The sequence below is a fragment of the Neoarius graeffei genome, chromosome 8 (assembly GCF_027579695.1).
Source record: "Neoarius graeffei isolate fNeoGra1 chromosome 8, fNeoGra1.pri, whole genome shotgun sequence".
Lineage (NCBI taxonomy): Eukaryota > Metazoa > Chordata > Actinopteri > Siluriformes > Ariidae > Neoarius > Neoarius graeffei.
In genome coordinates this window covers 65,283,498-65,306,987 of record NC_083576.1, presented here as the reverse complement: position 1 = coordinate 65,306,987, position 23,490 = coordinate 65,283,498, and the positions used below count along the sequence as shown (strand labels likewise).

The 23,490-nt window shown below is 39.5% G+C and overlaps 1 protein-coding gene across 3 annotated transcripts in view; it reads right to left on the bottom strand.

Moving 5' to 3' along the window:
• Window positions 1–6,488: 6,488 nt before the first annotated feature.
• cplx2b (complexin 2b) overlaps window positions 6,489–23,490 on the bottom strand; it is a 68,660-nt gene continuing 51,658 nt past the window's right edge. For all 3 annotated transcript variants that reach the window (XM_060926993.1, XM_060926992.1, XM_060926994.1), the window contains 3 exons: window positions 22,673–22,829; window positions 9,444–9,619; window positions 6,489–8,283 (listed from right to left, as the gene is read on the bottom strand). In XM_060926993.1, the coding sequence (XP_060782976.1) occupies window positions 8,086–8,283; window positions 9,444–9,619; window positions 22,673–22,703 (405 nt within the window). In that variant the 5' untranslated portion in view covers window positions 22,704–22,829 and the 3' untranslated portion in view covers window positions 6,489–8,085. The remainder of the gene's footprint in view (window positions 8,284–9,443; window positions 9,620–22,672; window positions 22,830–23,490) is intronic.

Sequence of the window (23,490 nt, the reverse complement as noted above, 5' to 3'; positions counted from 1 at the left end):
TCTGCATAAATATGACCTAAAACATCATCAGATTTTCACACAAGTCCTAAAAGTAGATAAAGTTAAACAAATGAGACAAAAATATTATACTTGGTCATTTATTTATTGAGGAAAATGATCCAATATTACATATCTGTGAGTGGCAAAAGTACAGTATGTGAACCTCTAGGATTAGCAGTTAATTTGAAGGTGAAATTAGAGTCAGCTGTTTTCAATCAGTGGGATGACAATCAGGTGTGAGTGGGCACCCTGTTTTATTTAAAGAACAGGGATCTATCAAAGTCTGATCTTCACAACACATGTTTGTGGAAGTGTATCATGGCACGAACAAAGGAGATTTCTGAGGACCTCAGAAAAAATGTTGTTGATGCTCATCAGGCTGGAAGAGGTTACAAAACCATCTTTAAAGATTCTGGACTCCACCAATCCACAGTCAGACAGATTGTGTACAAATGGAGGAAATTCAAGACCATTGTTACCTTCCCCAGGAGTGGTCAACCAACAAAGATCATTCCAAGAGCAAGGCATGTAATAGCTGGCGAGGTCACAAAGGACCCCAGGGTAACTTCTAAGCAACTGAAGGCCTCTCTCACATTGGCTAATGTTCATGGACAGAGGACATCTGTCCATGAATTGAATCTCAAGAGAAGGTGGGTCATGCAGCAAGACAACAACCCTAAGCACACAAGTCGTTCTACCAAAGAATGGTTTAAGAAGAATAAAGTTAATGTTTTGGAATGGCCAAGTCAAAGTCCTGACCTTAATCCAATGGAAATGTTGTGGAAGGACCTGAAGCGAGCAGTTCATGTGAGAAAACCCACCAATATCCCAGAGTTGAAGCTGTTCTGTACGGAGGAATGGGCTAAAATTCCTCCAAGCTGGTGTGCAGGACTGATCAACAGTTACCGGAAACGTTTAGTTGCAGTTATTGCTGCACAAGGGGGTCATACCAGATACTGAAAGCAAAGGTTCACATACTTTTGCCACTCACATATATGTAATATTGGCTCATTTTCCTCAATAAATAAATGACCAAGTATGTTATTTTTGTCTCATTTGTTTAACTGGGTTCTCTTTATCTACTTTTAGGACTTGCGTGAAAATCTGATGATGTTTTAGGTCATATTTATGCAGAAATATAGAAAATTCTAAAGGGTTCACAAACTTTCAAGCACCACTGTACGTTCCCACCCTCACCTATGGTCACGAGTTATGGGTAGTGACTGAAAGAATGAGATCGCGGATACAAGCGGTTGAAATGAATTTTCTCAGCAGGGTGGCTGGGCTCTCCCTTAGAGACAGGTTGAGAAGCTCAGTCATGCAGGAGAGGCTCAGAGTAGAACTGCTGCTCCTCCACATCAAAAGGAATCAGTTGAGGTGGTTCGGGCACCTTGTTAGGATGCCCCCTGGACGTCTTCCAAGGGAGGCTGTCTGTCATGCTCCACTTGAAGGAGATCCCTGGGCAGACCCAGGACACACTGGAGAGATTACATCTCTTGGCTGGTGTGGGAATGCCTCAGTATTCCCCCGGAAGAGCTGGTGGAGGTGGCTGGGGAGAGGGAGGTCTGGGCAGCTCTGCTTAGGCTGCTACCCCTGCCACCCAGGCCCAGATAAGCAGTAGAAAAAGGATGGATGGATGAATTTCAAAATAAAGTATTTTATGTGAGCCGGCAATGATAAGTGACACAAGTCTGCGCCACACCATTATTCATTTGCATGCCACTTTTGAAGTTTGAAATAAAAATTTTTTTAAATAAGATATTTTTTCAATTTTTAAAAAAAATAATCACCTGTGTATACTAAAACAATTATCTACCTCAAGCTCAGTGAATATCGGTTATTATTATTATACATATAGGACACTTTTTCAATGGAATAAAAACGTTCTATTCCCTTCTAGCGGGTTTCATTCATTTGGCTTGATAACATGCAATATTGTTAGCATATTGCTCATCTTACATGTATTATGTCACTCCACCCAATAGAGAATGAGTGTTTTGAATATGGTTTATGATATTGCACGGTTGTCAAGACAACATGTCACACGTCGGAGATGTAAAACTTCCGCACTAGCAAGTGATTGTGGCAATTTGTAAACAAACATGGCTGCCAGGTTTGCTTTATTAAATACGGAAGATTTTGAGAGAATTTTGAAAGACAAAGATGCATTGAACACCAGAAAGGAATGCATAATAATAATAGGGTGGTGTAGTGGTTAGCGCTGTCGCCTCACAGCAAGAAGGTCCGGGTTCGAGCCCCGTGGCTGGCGAGGGCCTTTCTGTGTGGAATTTGCATGTTCTCCCTGTGTCCGCGTGGGTTTCCTCCGGGTGCTCCGGTTTCCCCCACAGTCCAAAGACATGCAGGTTAGGTTAACTGGTGACTCTAAATTGACCGTAGGTGTGAATGGGAGTGTAAATGGTTGTCTATGTGTCAGCCTTGTGATGACCTGGTGACTTGTCCAGGGTGTACCCTGCCTTTCGCCCATAGTCAGCTGGGATAGGCTCCAGCTTGTCTGCGACCCTGTAGAACAGGATAAAGCGGCTACAGATAATGAGATGAATAATAATAATAATATTGGCTGGCTTTTTTCCGTGGTATAGCAGATATATTCCATTCATCTAGCATGATATTGAACTCATCTTTGACTCGTTCAATATCATGCTAGCTGAATGGAATATATCTGATATACCACTCAATGCCAGCCAATATTATTTAATTGTTCACTGATATTCACTTTGCCTTCAGCAAATAATTGTGAAATAATATCTCCTGTGTAGATGTTTGAAGAACTCATCTTGTTACTAAACAGATAGATAGATAGATAGATAGATAGATAGATAGATAGATAGATAGATAGATAGATATTCATGCAAACTATAGCTGCTGGATTCTGTTCTGAAAACAGAGTTTTTTCATTATAATGCATTTTAGTCCTGAGGTTATAACACATAGTAAGACAAAATACAAAGATATTAAATTATTCAAAGACAATATTAACAAATGTTCAACACAGAAATGTTTTTAAAAATCAAGTTTTATTTGTGTATGATTTTTCCAAAAAGTTCAACTTTAAATTTTCTTCATGATAAATTTACAGTGATTGGGTTTGACAGATGTGTACTATGTGACATGCAATCAAATAAATATTCCATCTGAACTCACACTATACATTGCCAGTACACACACACACACACACACACACACTCTCTCTCTGCATCAAAAATTACTTTTTACCTTCTTTTATTTGTAAATCATTACCTTTCAACTTTATCATTATCTTGTAAAATTAAAAAATACACACACACAAAAAAAACCCCACAATAGCACACCAAGAAGTGATTCAGCATAAATAAAGGAAAGACAGTGACACTGCTGCAGTTATTACTTTTTGGCAGATCATCTTGCTTTAAAAGGAACATCTAAAAACGTTAGTGTCCATTTATACATTAGTTTAATATCTTATCAGGAATACTGCTACACACTGTTGTTTTAGCAGTTTTCTATTTAGCTGTTGGCTGCAGTGACTAATGTTTTGTGTTCAGCAGTTTTTGTCGCTATCCCCACATTGTAAAGGTTTAAAAGTGGCACTGTTAATGCAGATAAAAAAAAAAGTTTCTACATGCAAGAAAGAGTTTCTGTCCGACAAGAAAAATACATTACATTTTAAGAGAAGCTACACTACAATATTCTTTACTTGACATGATAAAGTTGAAAGTTTAGCTATATTATATAGAGAATCATTGATTAATTACTAACCCCAGCAGTAATCCCCCTTAAGTGCAAGACTAAATCATCAAGCAGTAAACATTAATACATGTAGTCTACTCACACGTCACATGTTCATTTACATTTTGTATAATTGCTTTTTCCAGAAAGAACATTCCAAGCTTTAAATACACTTGATGTGAAAAATGTTGTACTCTTTATAAGAAATACAGTATGTAGCAACAGATTTTGAGAAATAATATTATTCCCCTGATTGAAGTCTGTTTTTTTTATTTATGTATTTATTTTTTAGGTCCCTGGCAACAGAAACTGATTAAATTATTCAACATCAGCATTTATAATCACTTTTTAACTCAGAAATGCCATCAAAAACCATTAATATGTAAGATAATGACCATGTTTATGCTTTATAGTGCTATTCTTTTAAGCATGGATCATGAAAAGCAGTTATAAAAGACCTGTTATAGCCAGAAGTTAAATCATCTTATTAATCCCACTTAAACCAATTCTGCATTTTTCTGAGCTTCTAGTGTCTACCTGAAATAAAGTCATTTAAACATTCACCCAAAGGATTTATTTTTCTTTTTAAATTTTCATCTACTTTATAATACAAAAGAAAATGCATTAATGGACTAAATAAAAAGTGTCAGAATGCAGAGTCAGGAAACTGAGACGAATGTTTCAATGCTCCTGTAAATGCAGTCTAATTCTCCTCTTTAAAATGATTTTGCAACAAAAACATGAATGAGGAACGTGTGTCTACTGTAAGTGTGATACTGATAGCCCTTATCATAGGTAGTTTGTAGTTTGCCTTAGACAGAGACGAGAGCCAACAGACACTCACAAACATCATTTCCACATATCACATTTAGTAAGCATGGTAAAAGCGTAAATGTAAAGTAAAAGCACATGGAATGTTAAGGAACAGTCTACCTCAGATAGGAAATGATGAAGCAAATAAATAAATAAATAAATAAATAAATAAATCTCTTACTACCAGAAATTTAACAATCTGCATGTGCCAAACCTTTTAACAAAGGAAGATTGAATTCTCTTCAGGATATCTAAAATGTAGAAGCATGAATTTACATATCCAGCCCTTTTACCCAGTTGATTAGAATGCAATGTTCCAGTTGCAATTATATATTACAAACATGTTCGATGTGTTTGATCGGGGTGAGCAAAACAATCTTCAGAATAATTTATAAATAATTTTTAAAGTCATACTGTATGCATGATGTAGTATGCAATGTCATACACACTTAGAAAAAAAAAAAGAGTACTAAACTGTACGCTGTTGTTGAGGTGGTACACTCGAGGGTCCACTTTATGTACCATTAGTGCATGTCTTTTACCTAGAAACCTGCATATAATATTCCTTAACATCTCTTCCATACTAATTTTGCTCCATTTATGTGCTTTAAATCATTATTAAAGGTACAATATATCCATATTTCCAGATGAAAGATGCATATTAAAGGTACCGAAGGTGACAGGATACGACCCCAGCGACAAAGAACAGTACAGCTCTACAGGTACAGTACTAGTTTTCAAAAGTTACAGTACTAATTTTTCAAAGAGCGTACAGTTAAATGAAATAAGTAAGAAGTATATTTTACTCTGAGCCATGTACAGCGCTGAATGGACAATAACCACTGTAAATCTCATACACTGGCCTTAATACAGGATTAATTTATGTTGTAACAGAAGATTACAAGATTACTCTTTAATCTAATGAGTAGCTTCTGTTGCAGGGACGTTTATACATAAGCAGCACTGAATCTAGTGTTTTGGTATCGGACAGCATGCAAGTCAGACATTGTGCTGTCTCTGAGACAATGAGACTTGTGCACATTCAATTATGAAATACCACAGTATCAACAGTACATGAACTAACGACATGTCGTACATTAGAGACGGTCACGGACACATATACACATTCACATAGAGAACTCGTAGCACATATAGTAGACATTAACAATGGCTTTTAGTGTGTTATCATTTTAGAAATGTTTGCATATATACCTGGGTATATACACAGTTTCACACACACACGTCAGAGATTACACATAAGAAGGATCAGTGGATACAGGCATCCACAATCTTATATATATATATATATATATATATATATATATATATATATATATATATATATATGAAATGAACATATGACTGAAAACGGTTTACCTACATATTATTTTCATTAATTATTGCAGTCTAAACAATATGGCTTTAACTAGTGGAAAAACATTCAGCACTAGAAAAAAAGTTCATCCTATCTTTCTATCTATTCAAAATAGAAAACTCACCTGCTGGATTTGACCTAAAACTATTGTCAATGTGTACTTCTAATATGTTTCAAAGCAAATCTGCCAATTTAATGAGTGGCTCAGGGAGTTTTATAAACTGGGTTTAAACACTCTCAGTAGATCTACAACTGCTACCATCCTTGCCTGACTAACTATAATTAAAGGTTTTAGTAGCTATATTACCCTTAATGCATTGCTCAGGCTCACAGGCTGTGGCCTGATGAGTATTTTTTTCTCCTTTTCCATAATAGATAAATACACATGTATATACACCCCCTCAAAATGTCTCCTTACACAAGTCCAGTATGAAATGTAAAGAAAACGAAATCAAAATGTTTAACTTAAGGTTCAGATTATGTCAGTTAAAACCTTTTAAGCCTTTTACTAAAGACTTTTTGCCATCTTCTTAATATAGTTATATTTTATATTAAAAATGCCACAGTGGTTCAAATGTGGTTAAAAAAATCTTGTTAGATAGAATGTCCATTGCTATGAAGTAACTATAGCTATAAATAAATGTCTGTCTATCTATAGATATGGAAATCAAGAATACGTAGCATAAGATCTTGGCAGTATTAGACAATATAGTTATCAGGGAGCTAGAGTATAGAATTATAGTATCTCATTTCCACTGATTCATTGAATCTTCCCTTGAATTCTTATTTGGAGGCCAAATATGAAAACCAGATCTTCCTATACTTGAATTTGTTTACAGAAATTTAGATTTTATTCCTCTTTCTTTGGTCTATTGATTTTGAACACAAATCAAAACATTTTCCTAGAAACTTCTGTCTGGATTTTTGAGTCTGGAGAAGCCTTGAATGAAAAACATTTTTTTTTTTTAATCAAAATGGATGCACGTTAACTAGCAGACCAATTTCATACTCAAAGTTTTAATATTGATGCCTTTCTTTTTACTGCACTACAATAATTGTATTTGATTGTCTTTTGGGGCAAAATTAATACCTTAATATATCAATAAATCAATCAACTGCTCTTTTTTTTTTGGAAACTCTTGCTCCCATCACTGCAGTGCTTTTCCAGGCTGGATTACAAATACAAGTAAATACATTTATGCATTATCATTTTATGTTTTCCTTCATAGAAAAGATTTGGTCACTGAAATAATTGGTTGGCTAAAATGTGGCAGTGTTTGATTTGATTTTTTTTTTTTTACCCAGTACAAACCTATACATGATTTCCTTTCCTAAACTCATGCTGGCAGGACTAATGTGCATATTACTTCTCTTTCAAACGTTAAACAATTACTATTACTTCTCTCACACATTAAAAGACAGCTATTGAAAAATAAGGAAGAAGAGTATCCGAGAAATTTCAACTAGACATTGAGCATTCAGGTTGTCAAGAATGGCATTATAGACACAATCATGTTCTTTCTTAGGTCTATGTATGGCAACACCAAACTGAAATAATTGACCACTTGTAACATGTTGTCCTTAATCATTTGAGACATATCATTCAAGAGAAGGAAACTTTTTTCAGTAATCTCTTTACAAAAAAAAAACAAAAACAAAAAAAACCCATCAACTAAAATGTGTAGAAAGCCATTGGAAGGCATCATGCTTTTTTTCTTTCTTTTTAAATCGCCCCTTCAGCTTTTACTACAAGTGATGTTGGGGGGGGGACGACAAACTCGCTACACACACACACACCCCTCATCCCATTGCCAGAGATCTCTAGTGTCAACTGCATGGAATGTATTCCTGTTGTTTCCTTTGTAATGAATCCTGATGGCCCACCATTTGCAGAGTATGAGGCCATGGTTGTGCATATATGTTAACCCATAGAAAAAATTTTATAAACAATTGGAACCTGAATGGCAGTGACAAGACCAACTTTGTAGGGGAATGGATTGTTTTTATCAGTAGAAATAACAACTAAGACTTTATCGAGGCAGTGAAAAGCCTTCCACAGTTTGCCAAGATTCCCGCTATCCCCAGTCTCAAACTCCCGCTATCCCCAGTCTCAAGCTCTTCCCTGCAAAAGTAAACCTCCCAAGCAGCCCCCAAATACCATCTTATGTCCATTACTTTTTAAACATGTCCTGAAGCGGTCCGGGCAAGAATTTCAGGACGGTGTCCAAAATGCTCTCCTCGTCATCGTCGTCGTCGTCCCCGCACCCTGCAGGAATGGCCTTTTTCGGGCGAGTTAGTGAGCCTTCACAAGCCTGCTCCATGGCTGCTTTCTCCTCAGCCTCCTTCTCCTCCTTCTTCTTCAGTCCATACTATATAATCATAAAGGGTTCAGATGACAACCAAGATGAAGCATTCAAGGAGTAATACTTGCTTTAATTTGTATAAATGTTATTTGAATGTCTTTTAAAGTGCATTAGAGCATTGTGGTTTTCAATCAATGACCAAAAATATCACCTTAAATACCTGCACTTGGAAAGAACAAATACAATAACAGGTGCTTTCCCATTATTTTGAGTCACAATCATTCCCAACATGGCAGAGTACCACAGCTGAGTCCTTGAGGAAGCCCCTTAACCCGCAATTGCTCAATTATATGCATGAATTTTATTCTGCCTCACTCGTAAGCTACTTTGGATAAATAAATAAAAGATCTACTGTCTACCAATTGCCAGGAGCTGTGCATTTTCTCAAGATGCTGATATTCAACTGAGTCTAATCTATACTAAATGTGGACCCTGTTGAGTCAGAGCCCAATCTTTTAGAAACATAATATATTTCATATTTATTTAAAGAGGTATAATATAAAAGAGATTAAGAACTGCTGGAGTAATCATAAAGACTACGATGCTCATAATGGACATCCTTTCAACATTTTTAGTACTGTTTTGGCTTCACAGTACACAGAAGAGTAAAGATTTATAATTTCACTATCAGGTGCTTCCCTTTTGAGTCGTGTTCCTCATGTCTTTTCAGGGAGTTTTTCCTTGACGCCGTCACCTCTGGCGTCTACGTATAAATCTACATCCATGTTTCTGTAAAGCTGCTTTGTGACAAGGTCTATTGTTAAAAGTGCTGTGCAAATGAAATGGAACTGTATCAAATTAAATCATTTCTGTGTGTCAGCCCTAAAAACAGAATAATTCCTTCAAGGGCATGCATATATGACACCATGTCAAATGGCTTCCTACCTATTTTGTAACAAAGTGACTGGATGTCATTGAAAATCTATGGACAACAATAACAGGCTCAAAACTGGAATATAAATATGGGGATAGACTGCTGCAGAAATCCCGAGATAAAGATTACATTTTTAATTAACTAAGAAACTCTTATCCCCATACACATACTCAAACATAATAACATGAGTCATACTCAGTTTTGAGATTAGATACATAATGCAGTCAGTGCATCCTGAGACTATGGTGCTGGATCAGTTTCCACAGGTATTTGGAGAAAACAGGAAGCTCACCTTATCTCTGATGCTCTGTCTGACCTTCTCTCTCTCCGCCTCCATGCGAGCATGCTTAGCCTTCCTCTCCTCCTCTTGTTGCCGCAGTGCCTCCTGCCTCTCCTCTTCTTTCTTCTGGGCATCTGGGTCTTTTTCTTCCTCTCCACCTAACATTTTCCCCATGTCTTTGGTGGCCCCTGTTGTGATATGTATTATTATTATTATTATTATTATTATTGTGTTGATTATGATACACGATTACTCCACCTATGCAGATCATTTTTGTTAACGCTTTACACTCCTGTCATATTACGCAGTTATTAATCTAAAAGCATATTATTCCATAACTGCTATGAATTATTCAGTGACTACAGTGAAACGTAATGTAATCACGATTGTAAGGACATGCAAGTCAGAATTTATTTGCGAGAAACCTGGTGTATTGTATATGTATTAACAGTCGTCTTCTTAAAATTCTTTTTAAGGATAAACATACCTACAGTATCTGGAGACATACCTGTATATATACACATGTACTATAGACATTCTAAAACTAGTTGCCAGTAGAGTGTGTTCTTGAATTTTTAAAATTACAAAAATAAAATAAAAATCAACCCAAAAGAATATGGCAAAATAAATTCTTAGCATAACCAAAGTTTGCCTTAACTGCAAGCTTTACAAAACTTACAACCCCAAATCAGAAAAAGTTGGGACAGTATGTTGAAATTAAAACTGAAAACAACGATTTGTAAATACTCTGACATATATTAATGACATGTCAATAATACAATGACATGTATATAAGCAATACAACAGCATAGTATTTGATGTTTTACTTCATGAAATTTATTCCCCCCCAAATAAACACTTGATTCTTGCAACATATTAAAAAAAAATTGGGATGGTAAAGTATTTACCACATTGTAATGTTGCCATTTCTTCTCACAACACTTGGTGTTTAGGGACTGAAGACACCAAGTGAGGAATCATTTCAGGTGTTATTTTGTCCCAATCAGATCTTAAGGTGTGCAACAGTACGGGGTCATCACTGTCATATTTTTCATTTAAAATTCACCACACATTCTCTGTTGGGGACTGAGGGGACAGGTATCGTCTTCTTCCACATGCCTTTGTAATGTGTGCAGAATGGGGTTTTGCATCATCTTGTTGAAATCTCCCTGGAGAATATCTGTCTTGATGGCAGCATATGTTGCTCCAAAATCTCAAGGTACTTTTCTACATTAATGCTGCCATCACAGAAGTGTAAGTTCCCTTTACCAAGGGCACTGACACAACCCCGTACCATGGAAGACCCTGGCTTTTGGGCTTGTTGCTGGGAACAGTCTGGATGGTCCTTTTTGTCTTTGGTCCAGATCACATGGCATCAATTTCCTATAAAAAAGTCCTGGAATACCGATTCATCTGACCGCAATACACATTACACATTTTCCACTCCAAGCCCAGAGAAGTCGATGGTGCTTCTGGACAAAGTTAACATTTTGCACATTAATGTTTTAACTAGGATTTGTGGATGTAACTCTGTATTGTAGTGCTTGACAAAGGTTTGTCAAAGGAATCCCGAGCCCATGTGGTTATATCAGCTATAGATGAATGATGGTTCTTGATGCAGTGCTGTCTGAGGGATCGGAGATCATGGGTGTTCAGCTTAGGCTTGTGCCCTTGCCCTTTACGCACTGAAATTCCTCCAGATTCCCTGAATTGTTTAATGATATTATGCACTGTAGAGGGCAAGATATCCAAATCCCTTCATATATTTCTTTGAGGAATATTGTTTTTAAACATTTCAATAATTTTCTCATACATTTGTTGACAAACTGGAGATCTTTGCTCCTCAAAGACTAGGCCTTTCCTGGATACTGATTTTGTATCAAATCATGATTACAATCACATGTTGTCATCGCCTGTTTCAAATCACTTCATCATTTAATGGTTTTACCTCATTACTAACCATAAATTGCCCCCATCCTAACTTTTTGGAATGTATTGGAGGCCTGAAATGCAGGAATGGATGTATATTAATAAAGGAAATGAAGTTGACCAGACAAAACATGAAATATCTTGGGTCCATACTGTCTGCATTGAAATACAAGTCAAAGTAAATTTAGAAATCACTGCTTTCTTTTTTTATTTGCATTTTCCAAAACGTCCCAACTTTTTCTGATTTGGGGTTGTATTTTAGGTTCGATTACAGTATTTTAAGTCTCCTCTGCTTGCCTGTGAAAAGGCTGTTTCAGTGTGTGTGACGCTGTGGTGTTCTCAGTGTGACACACTGGCTAAATGGATATTTCTGAGCCAAAATAAAGAAGCCAAACAGGGCCACTGGAGAGATACATGCTTCTCCTCCCTCACAGCCATCTGTTTCACTTGTCTAAGACTACATTTGAGAGAGAGCCTTTTTAGAGCCAGCCGCTGTGCATCCCCGCTTCTCTCTTTTCTCAAAGATATTGGTCAGGAGTGTGCTTCAGTAATTCATCGATTCATTAACCCTCACATCACTGAATTCTATGCTGTTTGGAAAAAGGTCGAGAAAAAGTTCTTTAGGACTGATGATAAAATCTTATATTGACATTATGTAATTTTATTTGCAGTAATTGAATAAAATACAAGAACATACAATCAACACTGCAATTATGCATATTAGGCTACTGATACTCTGAAAGTTCTCTACTCTAAAACCTTAAAATTACACCCAATATAGCTCAAAAGCACGCCATGATCTAATACCACACTGCAACAAAAGTGTAACTTGCTGTAATACTTCTGACAGGACACTTTACATTTGCTTTAAATATTAATGTGGCTAATGATCCTCCCTGTCACAGTGTGAGTGATTTATCTAAAAAATAAAAAAATCTCGAATGTTGCTAAGGGTAGAACAGCCATTAGCCACATTTGAGTGATGTTAATTGCATTAGCTGATGTATTATTCAGATGTAATACATTACATCACATGTATTAGATTAACATTTTCTTCAATTTCATGGACATGATTGAGAGAAAGCTTTCTGAACTCCTACAGTTACAAGATAAAGAACAAATATATTCCGTATACACCTGGACGAGTCATTGCTTTCCATAAGGCACAAAAAGAACCTGGATATTTGTTTTGTGTGAATCCATGTGAACCCAATCAGCAAAGAAAGAATGTGACAGAATCTAATTAAGTGCTTCTTGCGGTCATTGACTTCATCTGTTAAATCAATGCACAGCTCATATTTTTATTAGCAAATGGAGCAGCTATGCTTTTGAAATCTGAATACTTACTGTATGCTATGTGCAAAAACCCATTTCAAATCAACTCGAAATGATAATACACAGTACTCTCCTGCCATTAATTACGCCCTCAGGCCTCCCAGGGCATTCACTGGCAAACGGACTACCAGTGGAAGATTTAATTGGCAATGTGTGTGTGATTAGGACACCTTGGGCTGGCAGATTAGTGTTCAGCTGCGTTCTAGCTGCGTGTACAGTCTCTGGAGCATAGATAGTAAAAGGTTGCTCTTAATTTCAGGACTGGACTGCCCAATCCCCCCACCCACACACACAAAGCTTCCTAAAAGATAACTGACTTGCAACCCCTGTGGTCAGCTTTTGTCTCACTGAATTTGAATGCATAAGTGTTTTGACATTCCATGTGTACTCAAGGTCACTGCTGTTTTATTCACAACTAAATGGTGCAGCACAATAGGATACATAGATCTGACAGGTTCACGACAAAGCTTGACTATGGAATCTTTTTTTTTTTTAATTTGCGATAATGGTTCAATAATGACCGTCCATTTCAGGTTAAAGCTTTGTCACTTTTTTATACTATTCCTATGAGAAATTTCTTCTACCATACAAATGCAATAGCTCTTCCACTAAACATACAGGAAATATGTCGGCCATTTAATGTAGTCATGCCACACAGAATGTGGTCAGGGGCGCCATTAAAGGGGGAAAGTTAGGACAATTCTAAGGGCCCCGCATTGACAATATTGTCCTCTGAGGGCTCTCTAACATTATTGCCATGTGTAAGTTAAATTAATTAAAAAAAAAGAATAATTTTCTCTCTTAAAACGAGCAAATACAACAACCTTCTGGTTTGGTTTTCCATTTTCGGCAAAATTATTAGTATAGATAGTCTTTATATTTCACCCCCTCCCTATTCATTACATGGTGCAGTCTTGCATAGGCAGAGCCAGAACATGACACCACATTAGGTTTGTTGCTTTACAATCCAGCACGAACATTAACTGTGCACGGTAGAAGCAGAATTGATGGTGAACCATCAGTAGATCGACACCATCATGAAGAAGTTGGGTTACCAGAAATGTGTGTGGGGGGGCCCACAACATTATATTCTTTCATAGGGCCCAAAATTTCTAGCGGTGCTCCTGAGTGCTGTAACCATTACAAAAGATAAGAGTTCCTTTTGTAATAGCTAATGTAAGGTTTTATGTCAAACCCTGAATGAACGAAAGACTGTGAGGATGGAGGATGGGTGGGAAACCAAATCTGATGATTTATAACACAGAGTTGGTTGGAAATTCATATATCAAAGAAAACTCTTGTTCCTGATTATATGAAAATCATTAACTGAACATATTAATTATCTCATCTCATTATCTCTAGCCGCTTTATCCTTCTACAGGGTCGCAGGCAAGCTGGAGCCCATCCCAGCTGACTACGGCCGAAAGGCAGGGTACACCCTGGACAAGTCGCCAGGTCATCACAGGGCTCATATTAATTATATGACAATTAATTATAATTAGAATTATATGACTGATAAGTTGAAGTTGAATGATGAAAAAATGGAATTTATGGTAATCGGTACATATCATCATTTATCCAAAGTGGATGCTAACCGTCTTGTAGTTGGTGATGCTGACGTGTCTTCTGTTCCAGTAGTAAAGAACCTTGGGATGTGGATGGACACTAATCTCAAGCTACAGGTGCATATCAGCAAGACTTGTCAAGCTGCCTACTATCATATTATGAACATTAGAAGAATTAGGAAATATCCAAGTAACGACGCAGCACGAACATTAGTTCAATCTTTAATAATAGGCCGCATTGACTATTGCAATAGTGTTTTATATGGTCTGCCTTCTATACATATTGCTAAATTGCAAAGACTGCAGAACTCTGCTGCCAGACTGATCTGTAATATTCCTCGTTATTCACACTTAACACCTGTTTTGTTCTCTTTGCACTGGCTGCCAGTGACATTTAGAATTGAACTTAAACTAATTATGATTATTTTTAAAGCAATACATGGGCCTGCCCCTGAGTATATATGCAGTATGATTAAGATTAAGGATCGTTCACAGTATAGTTTAAGATCGAATAATGGCATACTACTTCAACCATCTGCTATCAAAACTAAGAAAACCCTGGGTGACCGTGCCTTTTCTGTGGCAGCACCTTGTGTATGGAACAGATTACCTTTAGAAGTTTGAAACGAATCTCATTTTAACAGGTTTAAGAGTTTACTGAAAACGTATTGTTTTTAGGTTGGCTTTTTATTAGTTCTTATGAAGCTATCGAATAGAAGCTAAGGAATCATATTATTATCATAATTAGTGAAATAGAATTTATGATATATTTAGTATGTTAGTTTTTTTCATTACGTACATTAAGCTTCAATATCTTTTTTGAATATAGGACGGTTATCATAGTTATTATTGGATATTTCACAACAGAATGTTTTAATATTTATAGTTTTATAGTAATCATAGGCCATTTTGCTATAGCATGAGCTATTTTGCAGCTTATTTTATGTTGATTTTAATCTTGAAATGCTGATATGTAAATATTGATATGTAAATTTGTGCAATAGAAGCATTAATAATAATAATAATAATAAATAATAATAATAATAATAATAATAATAATAAATACCCCTCCTAGAACTGCCACCTTATTGTGGTGGAGGGGTTTGTGTGCTTGAATGATCCTAGGAGCTATGTTGTCGGGGGCATTACGCCCCTGTCAGGGTCTCCCAAGGCAGACAGGTCCTAGGTGACAGGCCAGACCAAGAGCAGTTCATCAAAACCCTTATGGAGAATCAATCGAGGACCATGATGTCGCTCGGTATGGTGCAGCCGGGGCCCCACCCTGGAGCCAGGCCCGGGGTTGGGGCTCGTATGCGAGCGCTTGGTGGCCGGGCCTTTGCCCATGGGGCCCGGCCGGGCTCAGCCGGAAGAGGTGACGTGGGCCCGACCTCCTGTGGGTTCACCACCCACAGAGGTAGCCGTAGAGGAGGTGCAGTGTGGATTGGGCGGCAGTCGAAGGCAGGGGCCTTGACGACCTGATCCCCGGACACAGCGGCTAGCTGTTGGGACATGGAATGTCACTTCGCTGGGGGGGAAAGAGCCTGAGCTTGTGCGGGAGGTTGAGAGGTACTGGCTCGAGATAGTCGGGCTCACCTCCACGCACAGCTTGGGCTCTGGAACCCAGCTCCTCGAGAGGGGCTGGACTCTCCACTTCTCTGGAGTCGCCCATGGTGAGCAGCGGCGGGCTGGTGTGGGCTTGCTTATAGCTCCCCAGCTCAGCCGCCATGTGTTGGAGTTTACCCCAGTGAAGGAGAGGGTTGCCTCTCTGCGCCTTCGGATTGGGGAGAGGGCTCTTGCTGTTATTTGTGCCTACGGGCCGAATAGCAGTATAGAGTATCCGGCCTTCTTGGAGTCCCTGGGAGAGGTACTGAGAGGTGCTCAGACTGGGGACTCCATTGTGCTACTGGGGGACTTCAATGCTCATGTGGGCGACGACAGTGACACCTGGAGGGGCGTGGTTGGGAGGAACGGCCTCCCTGATCTGAACCCATGATACTAGATTACATAGTGGTGTTTTGTTATTGGACTTCTGTGCTAGTCACAGTTTGTCCATAACGAACACCATGTTCGAGCATAGGGGTGTCCATAAGTGCACGTGGCACCAGGACACCTTAGGTCGGAGGTCGATGATAGACTTTGTTGTCATTTCATCTGCTCTCCGGCCCTATGTCTTGGACACTCGGGTGAAGAGAGGGGCTGAGCTGTCAACTGATCACCACCTGGTGGTGAGTTGGATCCGCTGGCGGAGGAGGAAGCCGGACAGACCTGGCAGGCCCAAACGTATGGTGAGGGTCTGCTGGGAACGTCTGGCTGAGCACTCTGTCGGGGGGGTCTTTAACTCCCACCTCCGGGAGAGCTTTTCCCAGCTTCCGAGTGAGGCAGGGGGCATTGAGTCTGAGTGGACCATGTTCTCTACCTCCATTGTGGACGCAGCTGTTCAGAGCTGTGGCCGCAAGGTCTCCGGTTCCTGTCGTGGCGGCAATCCCCGAACCCGGTGGTGGACACCAGAAGTAAGGGATGCCGTCAAGCTGAAGAAGGAGTCCTATCGGGCCATGTTGACCTCTGGGACTCCTGAGGCAGCTGACGGGTATCAGCAGGCCAGGCGTGCCGCAGCTCGGGCAGTTGCGGAGGCAAAAACTCGGGACTGGGAGGAGTTCGGGGAGACCATGGAGAAGGACTATCGGTCGGCCTCAAAGAAATTCTGGCAAACCATCCGGTGCCTCAGGAGGGGGAAGCAGTACTCTGCCAACCCTGTTTACAGTGCGGGTGGGGAGCTGTTGACCTCAACTGGGGACATTGTCGGGCGGTGGAAGGAATACTTTGAGGATCTCCTCAATCCCACCGTCATGTCTTCCATTGAGGAGACTGAGGCTGATGACTCAGAGGTGGACTCGTCCATTACCCAAGCCGAAGTCACTGAGGTGGTTTGCAAGCTCCTCGGTGGCAAGGCACCGGGGCTGGATGAGATCCGCCCTGAGTATCTCAAGTCTCTGGATGTTGTGGGGCTGTTTTGGTTGACACGCCTCTGCAACATCGCGTGGCGGTCGGGGACAGTGCCTCTGGAGTGGCAGACTGGGGTGGTGGTCCCTCTTTTTAAGAAAGGAGACCAGAGAGTGTGCTCCAATTATAGGGGAATCACACTTCTCAGCCTCCCAGGGAAGGTTTACTCCAGGGTACTGGAAAGGAGAATTCGACCAATAGTCAAACCTCGGATCTAGGAGGAAAAATGCGGTTTTCATCCTGGTCGCGGAACACTGGACCAGCTCTATACCCTTAATAGGGTGCTCGAGGGTTCATGGGAGTTTGCCCAACCAGTCCACATGTGCTTTGTGGATCTGGAGAAGGCATTCGACCGTGTCCCTCGTGGTATTCTGTGGGGGTTGCTTCGGGAGTATGGGGTTCGGGGCTCTTTGCTAAGGGCTGTCCGGTCCCTGTACGAACGGAGCAGGAGTCTGGTTCGCATTGCCGGCAGTAAGTCAGACCTGTTCCCAGTGCATGTTGGACTCCGGCAGGGCTGCCCTTTGTCACCGGTTCTGTTCATAATTTTTATGGACAGAATTTCTAGGCGCAGCCAGGGGCTGGAAGGAATCCTGTTTGGGAACCACACAGGATCTCTGCTTTTTGCGGATGATGTTGTCCTGTTGGCTTCTTCAAACCAGGACCTTCAGCATGCACTGGGGCGGTTTGTAATCGCGTGTGAAGCGGCTGGGATGAGAATCAGCACCTCCAAGTCCGAGGCCATGGTTCTCGACTGGAAAAGGGTGGCTTGCCCTCTCCAGGTTGGTGGAGAAGTCCTGCCTCAAGTGGAGGAGTTTAAGTATCTCAGGATCTTGTTCACGAGTGAGGGAAGGATGGAGCGTGAGATTGACAGGCGGATTGGTGCAGCCTCCACAGTGATGCCGTCGCTTTACCGGTCCGTCGTGGTGAAGAAGGAGCTGAGCCAAAAGGTGAAGCTCTCAATTTACCGGTCGATCTACATTCTGACTCTCACCTATGGTCATGAGCTTTGGGTAATGACCGAAAAGCGGCCAAAATGAGTTTCCTTCGCAGGGTGGCTGGGCGCTCCCTCAGAGATAGGGTGAGAAGCACAGTCACTCAGGAGGAGCTCGGAGTAGAGCCGTTGCTCCTCCACATCGAGAGGAATCAGCTGAGGTGGCTTGGGCATCTTTTTCGGATGCCTCCTGGACGCCTCCCTGGGGAGGTGTTCCAGGCATGTCCCCCCGGGAGGAGGCCCCGGGGAAGACCCAGGACACGCTGGAGGTACTATGTCTCTCGGCTGGCCTGGGAATGCCTCGGTGTTCTTCCCGAGGAGCTGGCCGAGGTGTCTGGGGAGAGGGAAGTTTGGGCTTCCATGTGCAGACTGCTGCCTCTGCCACCCGGCCCTGGATAAAGCGGAAGAAGACGAGACGAGAGACGAGATAATAATAATAATAATAATAATAATAATGGGGCGGCACGGTGGTGTAGTGGTTAGCACTGTTGCCTCACAGCAAGAAGGTTCTGGGTTCGAGTCCAGTGGCCAACAGGGGCCTTTCTGTGTGGAGTTTGCATGTTCTCCCTGTGTCTGCGTGTGTTTCCTCCGGGTGCTCCGGTTTCCCCCACAGTCCAAAGACATGCAGGTTAGGCTATAATTGGTGGCTCTAAATTGACCGTAGGTGTGAATGTGAGTGTGAATGGTTGGTTGTCTCAATGTGTTAGCCTTGTGATGATCTGGCGACTTGTACAGGGTGTACCCCGCCTCTTGCCCATAGTCAGCTGGGATAGGTTACAGCTTGCCCGCGACCCTGCACAGGATAAGCGGTTACGGATAATGGATGGATGGATGGATAATAATAATAATAAGGTAATTTTTCTGCAAAGTAAGAAACAGAGTAATATAACCGACCACTTACAACCACCACTGTGCCCATGTGTCTGTAAAAATATCCTCGTATTTTAATTTGGAATTGTTACTGAAATGCACATTTTATCTGTCATTGTCTTTGGGGTCATTTTTATCTGTCACTGAACTGAGTGTTCACACAACATCAGTTTATTTTTGCATATTGTTGACATTTTGCATGCTCTCAGAGCCACCTGTGCCTCAGTGGCAAGAACACATCACGTGAAGAGTGTTTAAAATTTTAATTCTGATGTTTTTAATGCGGGGCAGCACGGTGGTATAGTGGTTAGCACTGTCGCCTCACAGCAAGAAGGTCCTGGGTTCGAGCTCAGTGGCCGGTGAGGGCCTTTCTGTGTGGAGTTTGCATGCTCTCCCTGTGTCCGTGTAGGTTTCCTCCGGGTGCTCCAGTTTCCCCCTAAGGCATGCAGGTTAGGCTAACTGGTGGCTATAAATTGACCGTAGGTGTGAATGTGAGCGTGAATGATTGTCTGTGTTTATGTGTTAGCCCTGGCGACTTGTCCAGGGTGTACCCCGCCTCTCGCTCATAGTCAGCTGGGATAGGCTCCAGCTTGCCTGCGACCCTGTAGGACAGGATAAGCGGCTACAGATGATGGATGGATGGATGGATGTTTTTAATGCAATCTATATTGATGTTCACTGTAAGCTTAAACTGTTCAGTCTAAACTATTTCAAAAACTGTTTCAATGAAGAATAAAACAAGCACCACTGAATTCAGGTCTGCTAAACAAGTAAGGGTGCATGGATGGGAATCTAAGGAATTCCTTGAAATATGATCTACTCCTGAATAATTTGTACAGGATGTGGAAGTTTGATGAGTTGAAGTATTCTGAATAATAGAGGACCTTCACGGGTAAATCATGTCCTGCTACTTTTACTGCAGAACTGCACACAGATTAGCTCAAAGAAATAAAAACAACATCAAACATGGTGAAAACGCGACAGTGTGTACTAACTGGTGGAAGTTGTGAGATGTATCTGGATGCAATCATGTTATTTGATAAATACTTGATATGCTCTTGATAAAAAATATATCTTTTACATGTACTTTAGCTTTGAAAAAAATGCTCAGGTCATTTTATGACATTTTTAAAAAGCACATTTCTATTTGCTTCATTCAAAATTCTGAAAAAAACAAAACAAAACAAAAAAACAAACCCAACTATAAATATACAATTTACTGTAGTAACTGTAAAAAATTGACTGTGTAAAAAGTCTTAGGCACCTTATTGTTTGTAGTACAAACTTTGCTATAGATTTCTATTTTACGACTTCTCCATTATGGAACCAGTACAAAAACACTTTAGATTTCCAAACATTAGTTTTCCAGTGCAAAATTAAATGTTACAGAAAAATGTTTGTATGTCAGTAAAGAAAGCAGCATATTACATAGCAGACCATTTTTTCCAGACGAAAACGTAATGAAGGCTGCTGGGTTTTGCTGCAAAATTAAGAAGGAAATGTGACAAAGTGTCCAGAAGAACTGTGGCTCGTTCTGCAAGATGCTCAGTAAAACCTACAGCTCATTTCCTTATAAAACTGCACTAACGGTACCTGAGACTGCTTTTTTTAAGCAAAGGGTCGTCACACCAAACATTTACTTTTTTTCATGCATTATTGCTTACTGATCTTTATGTGTTTTTATAATGTACTGTAGAAAAATTTCATTTCATTATTTTTGAAGGCAATTTTGCTCTCCAGCATTTCATTGCATGTGCCTGAGACTTTTGCACAGTACTCTATATAACGCTATCTCTTCTGTAAAACTTCATTTGTTAGGTGTGTTTCTCTTTACCACTCACTAAGCGACAGAGCAAAGCCCTATATCTGAGATAAAAGTTTACTTTTGAACACAGTTATGGTCCTATTCCTATAATAAAAGCATAAGCAAAAACCGATGATTTAGGGTAACAAAAACATTGGTTTAAAAAAAAAAAGCATTCAAGCCAGTAATTCCAACTTAGTGCTTTTACATCTGAGACACAATACATAAAAGGTCATCATCCGATCACAAACGCTCTCAAGTGCCTGACACATATGGGCCCATCCGAGGCAATGGGGAAATGCATTATCTATAGTCATTTAGCTGATGAAACCAATGCAAGGAATTGATTTGAAGAGTTTGACCTTTAAACAAAACCGGTCCTCTTAAATGAGAAAATCTATATCTCATACAAACAAATGCCTGAAATCACAACCTGTTTATACCATAGCCTTGTGTAGAATGAGAACCAATATACTATCATTCTACTAACTCTCATGGTCTTATTCTTAACTCTTTGATGCAAAACATGGGTCAAAAGTGACCCGGCTGAGTTTTTATCTTCTATATCTTTGCAATAAATTAATTCCATCATTCAGTATTCAAGGTATTCCTCAACTAACTTGTTTTTGATCATCATACATCCTTATTTTATTTTTTCCTTTCTTACTTTTTGAATAAAAACCCTTTTTGTATCACTACCCTTCTAATGCACAACATGGGTCAAAAACGACCTGCATTCATTTTCCAGGTTATTTCATGTATGGCTGAGTGTTTCTATGATATACTTTTGAAATAAATTCATTTTGTCATTTACTTTTCCAAATATGCAGTAAATATCTTGTTTTTGTTTGGCACAAATCATCATTTTTATTTTTCTTTTCTTAAGTTATGAACAAGCACAGCTTTTGTAATTCTACATCAAGTTTACACACATGGGTCAGAACCGACCCGCATGCATTTACTACAGCGTTTGGTGGGAACTGTGAATTGTGCTTGTGTCAGACATTTCACAGCTCAGCACAGCGCCCTTTGCCCAACTAATACACGTAAGTAATGTTTTTCAATTGTTCTAACGTTACCTTAGAAAAAAATTGATTATGTTTAGGTTACCTTGAGAGTGAGTAGATTACTTGTCAGAAAGTTACAAGTAATTACTATTAGCTACCGAGCTGTTGACATATTCTACTTTAGTTAGCTAATTTTATTGTAGTTGGCTTAGCTAACTACATAGTTAATAAATAAATAACTGGCCCCATTCACTGCTAAAGTAATTACTTGAAACAAATTATTATTATAGTATTAAGACATTTAATTTTAAATCACACTTCGATGACACATGTGTAGTAATATAAAAAGTATTTTTGTTCATAAAGTAGGAAAGAAAAAATTAAATTAATGATTTGTGGTAATTAAAAACAAGATATTTAAAGAATACTTGGAATATTCAATCATAAAATAAATTGATTTCAAAAGATAGAGCAAAGAAAAACTCAGTCAGCATGAAATAACCTGGAAAATGAATGCGGGTCATTTTTGACCCATGTTGTGCATTAGAAGGGGTGTGCATATGTTTTGCATCAAAGGGTTAAACATGATTTGAAAATAGCTTGTTGCCTGAATGGAAACACATTAACACTGAACTATCTCTTCCTGTGACTGCAAAAATACTTGTGAAGAGAACAAAGCTGCATTTTAGTGGGGAATCTTTAATATAAAGCCTATATTAGTGATTAAAAACGTTATTTACCTCCCAGTGCTTGCTTCATTACAAAATCCATGATGCACTTTGATATCTGGTCTTGACAAAGCTAGAGAGAATGGTGCATGTAATCTATCTGTAGTCCCAATTGCATTAGGCCTCTACAGCATGTATTATCCTGTGCTTGATGCTGTTGCTTTTACGTCTGTTGGGGAAAAAAAAAGACAAAAAGCTGGTAAATGGTTTATATCTGAAGAAATGAAAAAGTAGAACATTATATTTGCAATCAGCAATGCATGCAGTGTTAATTAATCAATATTACAAATAATAATGTAGATTAACAAATAAATTATGCACATATTGCACGTATTTTAAGATAGGATAGAATAGTTTTGCATAGTGCTGTCGCTACACTCGCTGGCCACTTTATTAGGTACACCCATCAACCTGCTGTTTGATGCAGTTCTCTAATCAGCCGATCCCTTGACTGCAGCACAATGCATAAAATCACGCAGATACAAATCAAGAGCTTCAGTTAATGTTCACTTCAAACATCAGAATGGGGAAAATTGTGATCTCAAAGTGTGACTTTCACTGTGGCATGGGTGTTAGTGCCAGATGGACTGGTTTGAGTATTTCAGAAACTGCTGATCTCCTGGGGTTTTCACACACAACAGTCTCTAGAGTTTACACAGGATGGTGCGAAAAACAAAAAACATTGAGTGAGCAATGACAGTTGCGTGAGTGGAAATAAACGTCTTGTTGATAAGAGAGGTCAGAGGAAAATGGCCAGATTGGTTCGAGCTGCCAGGAAGGATATAGCAACTCATATAATTACTCTTTACAACCGTGGTGAGCAGAAAAGC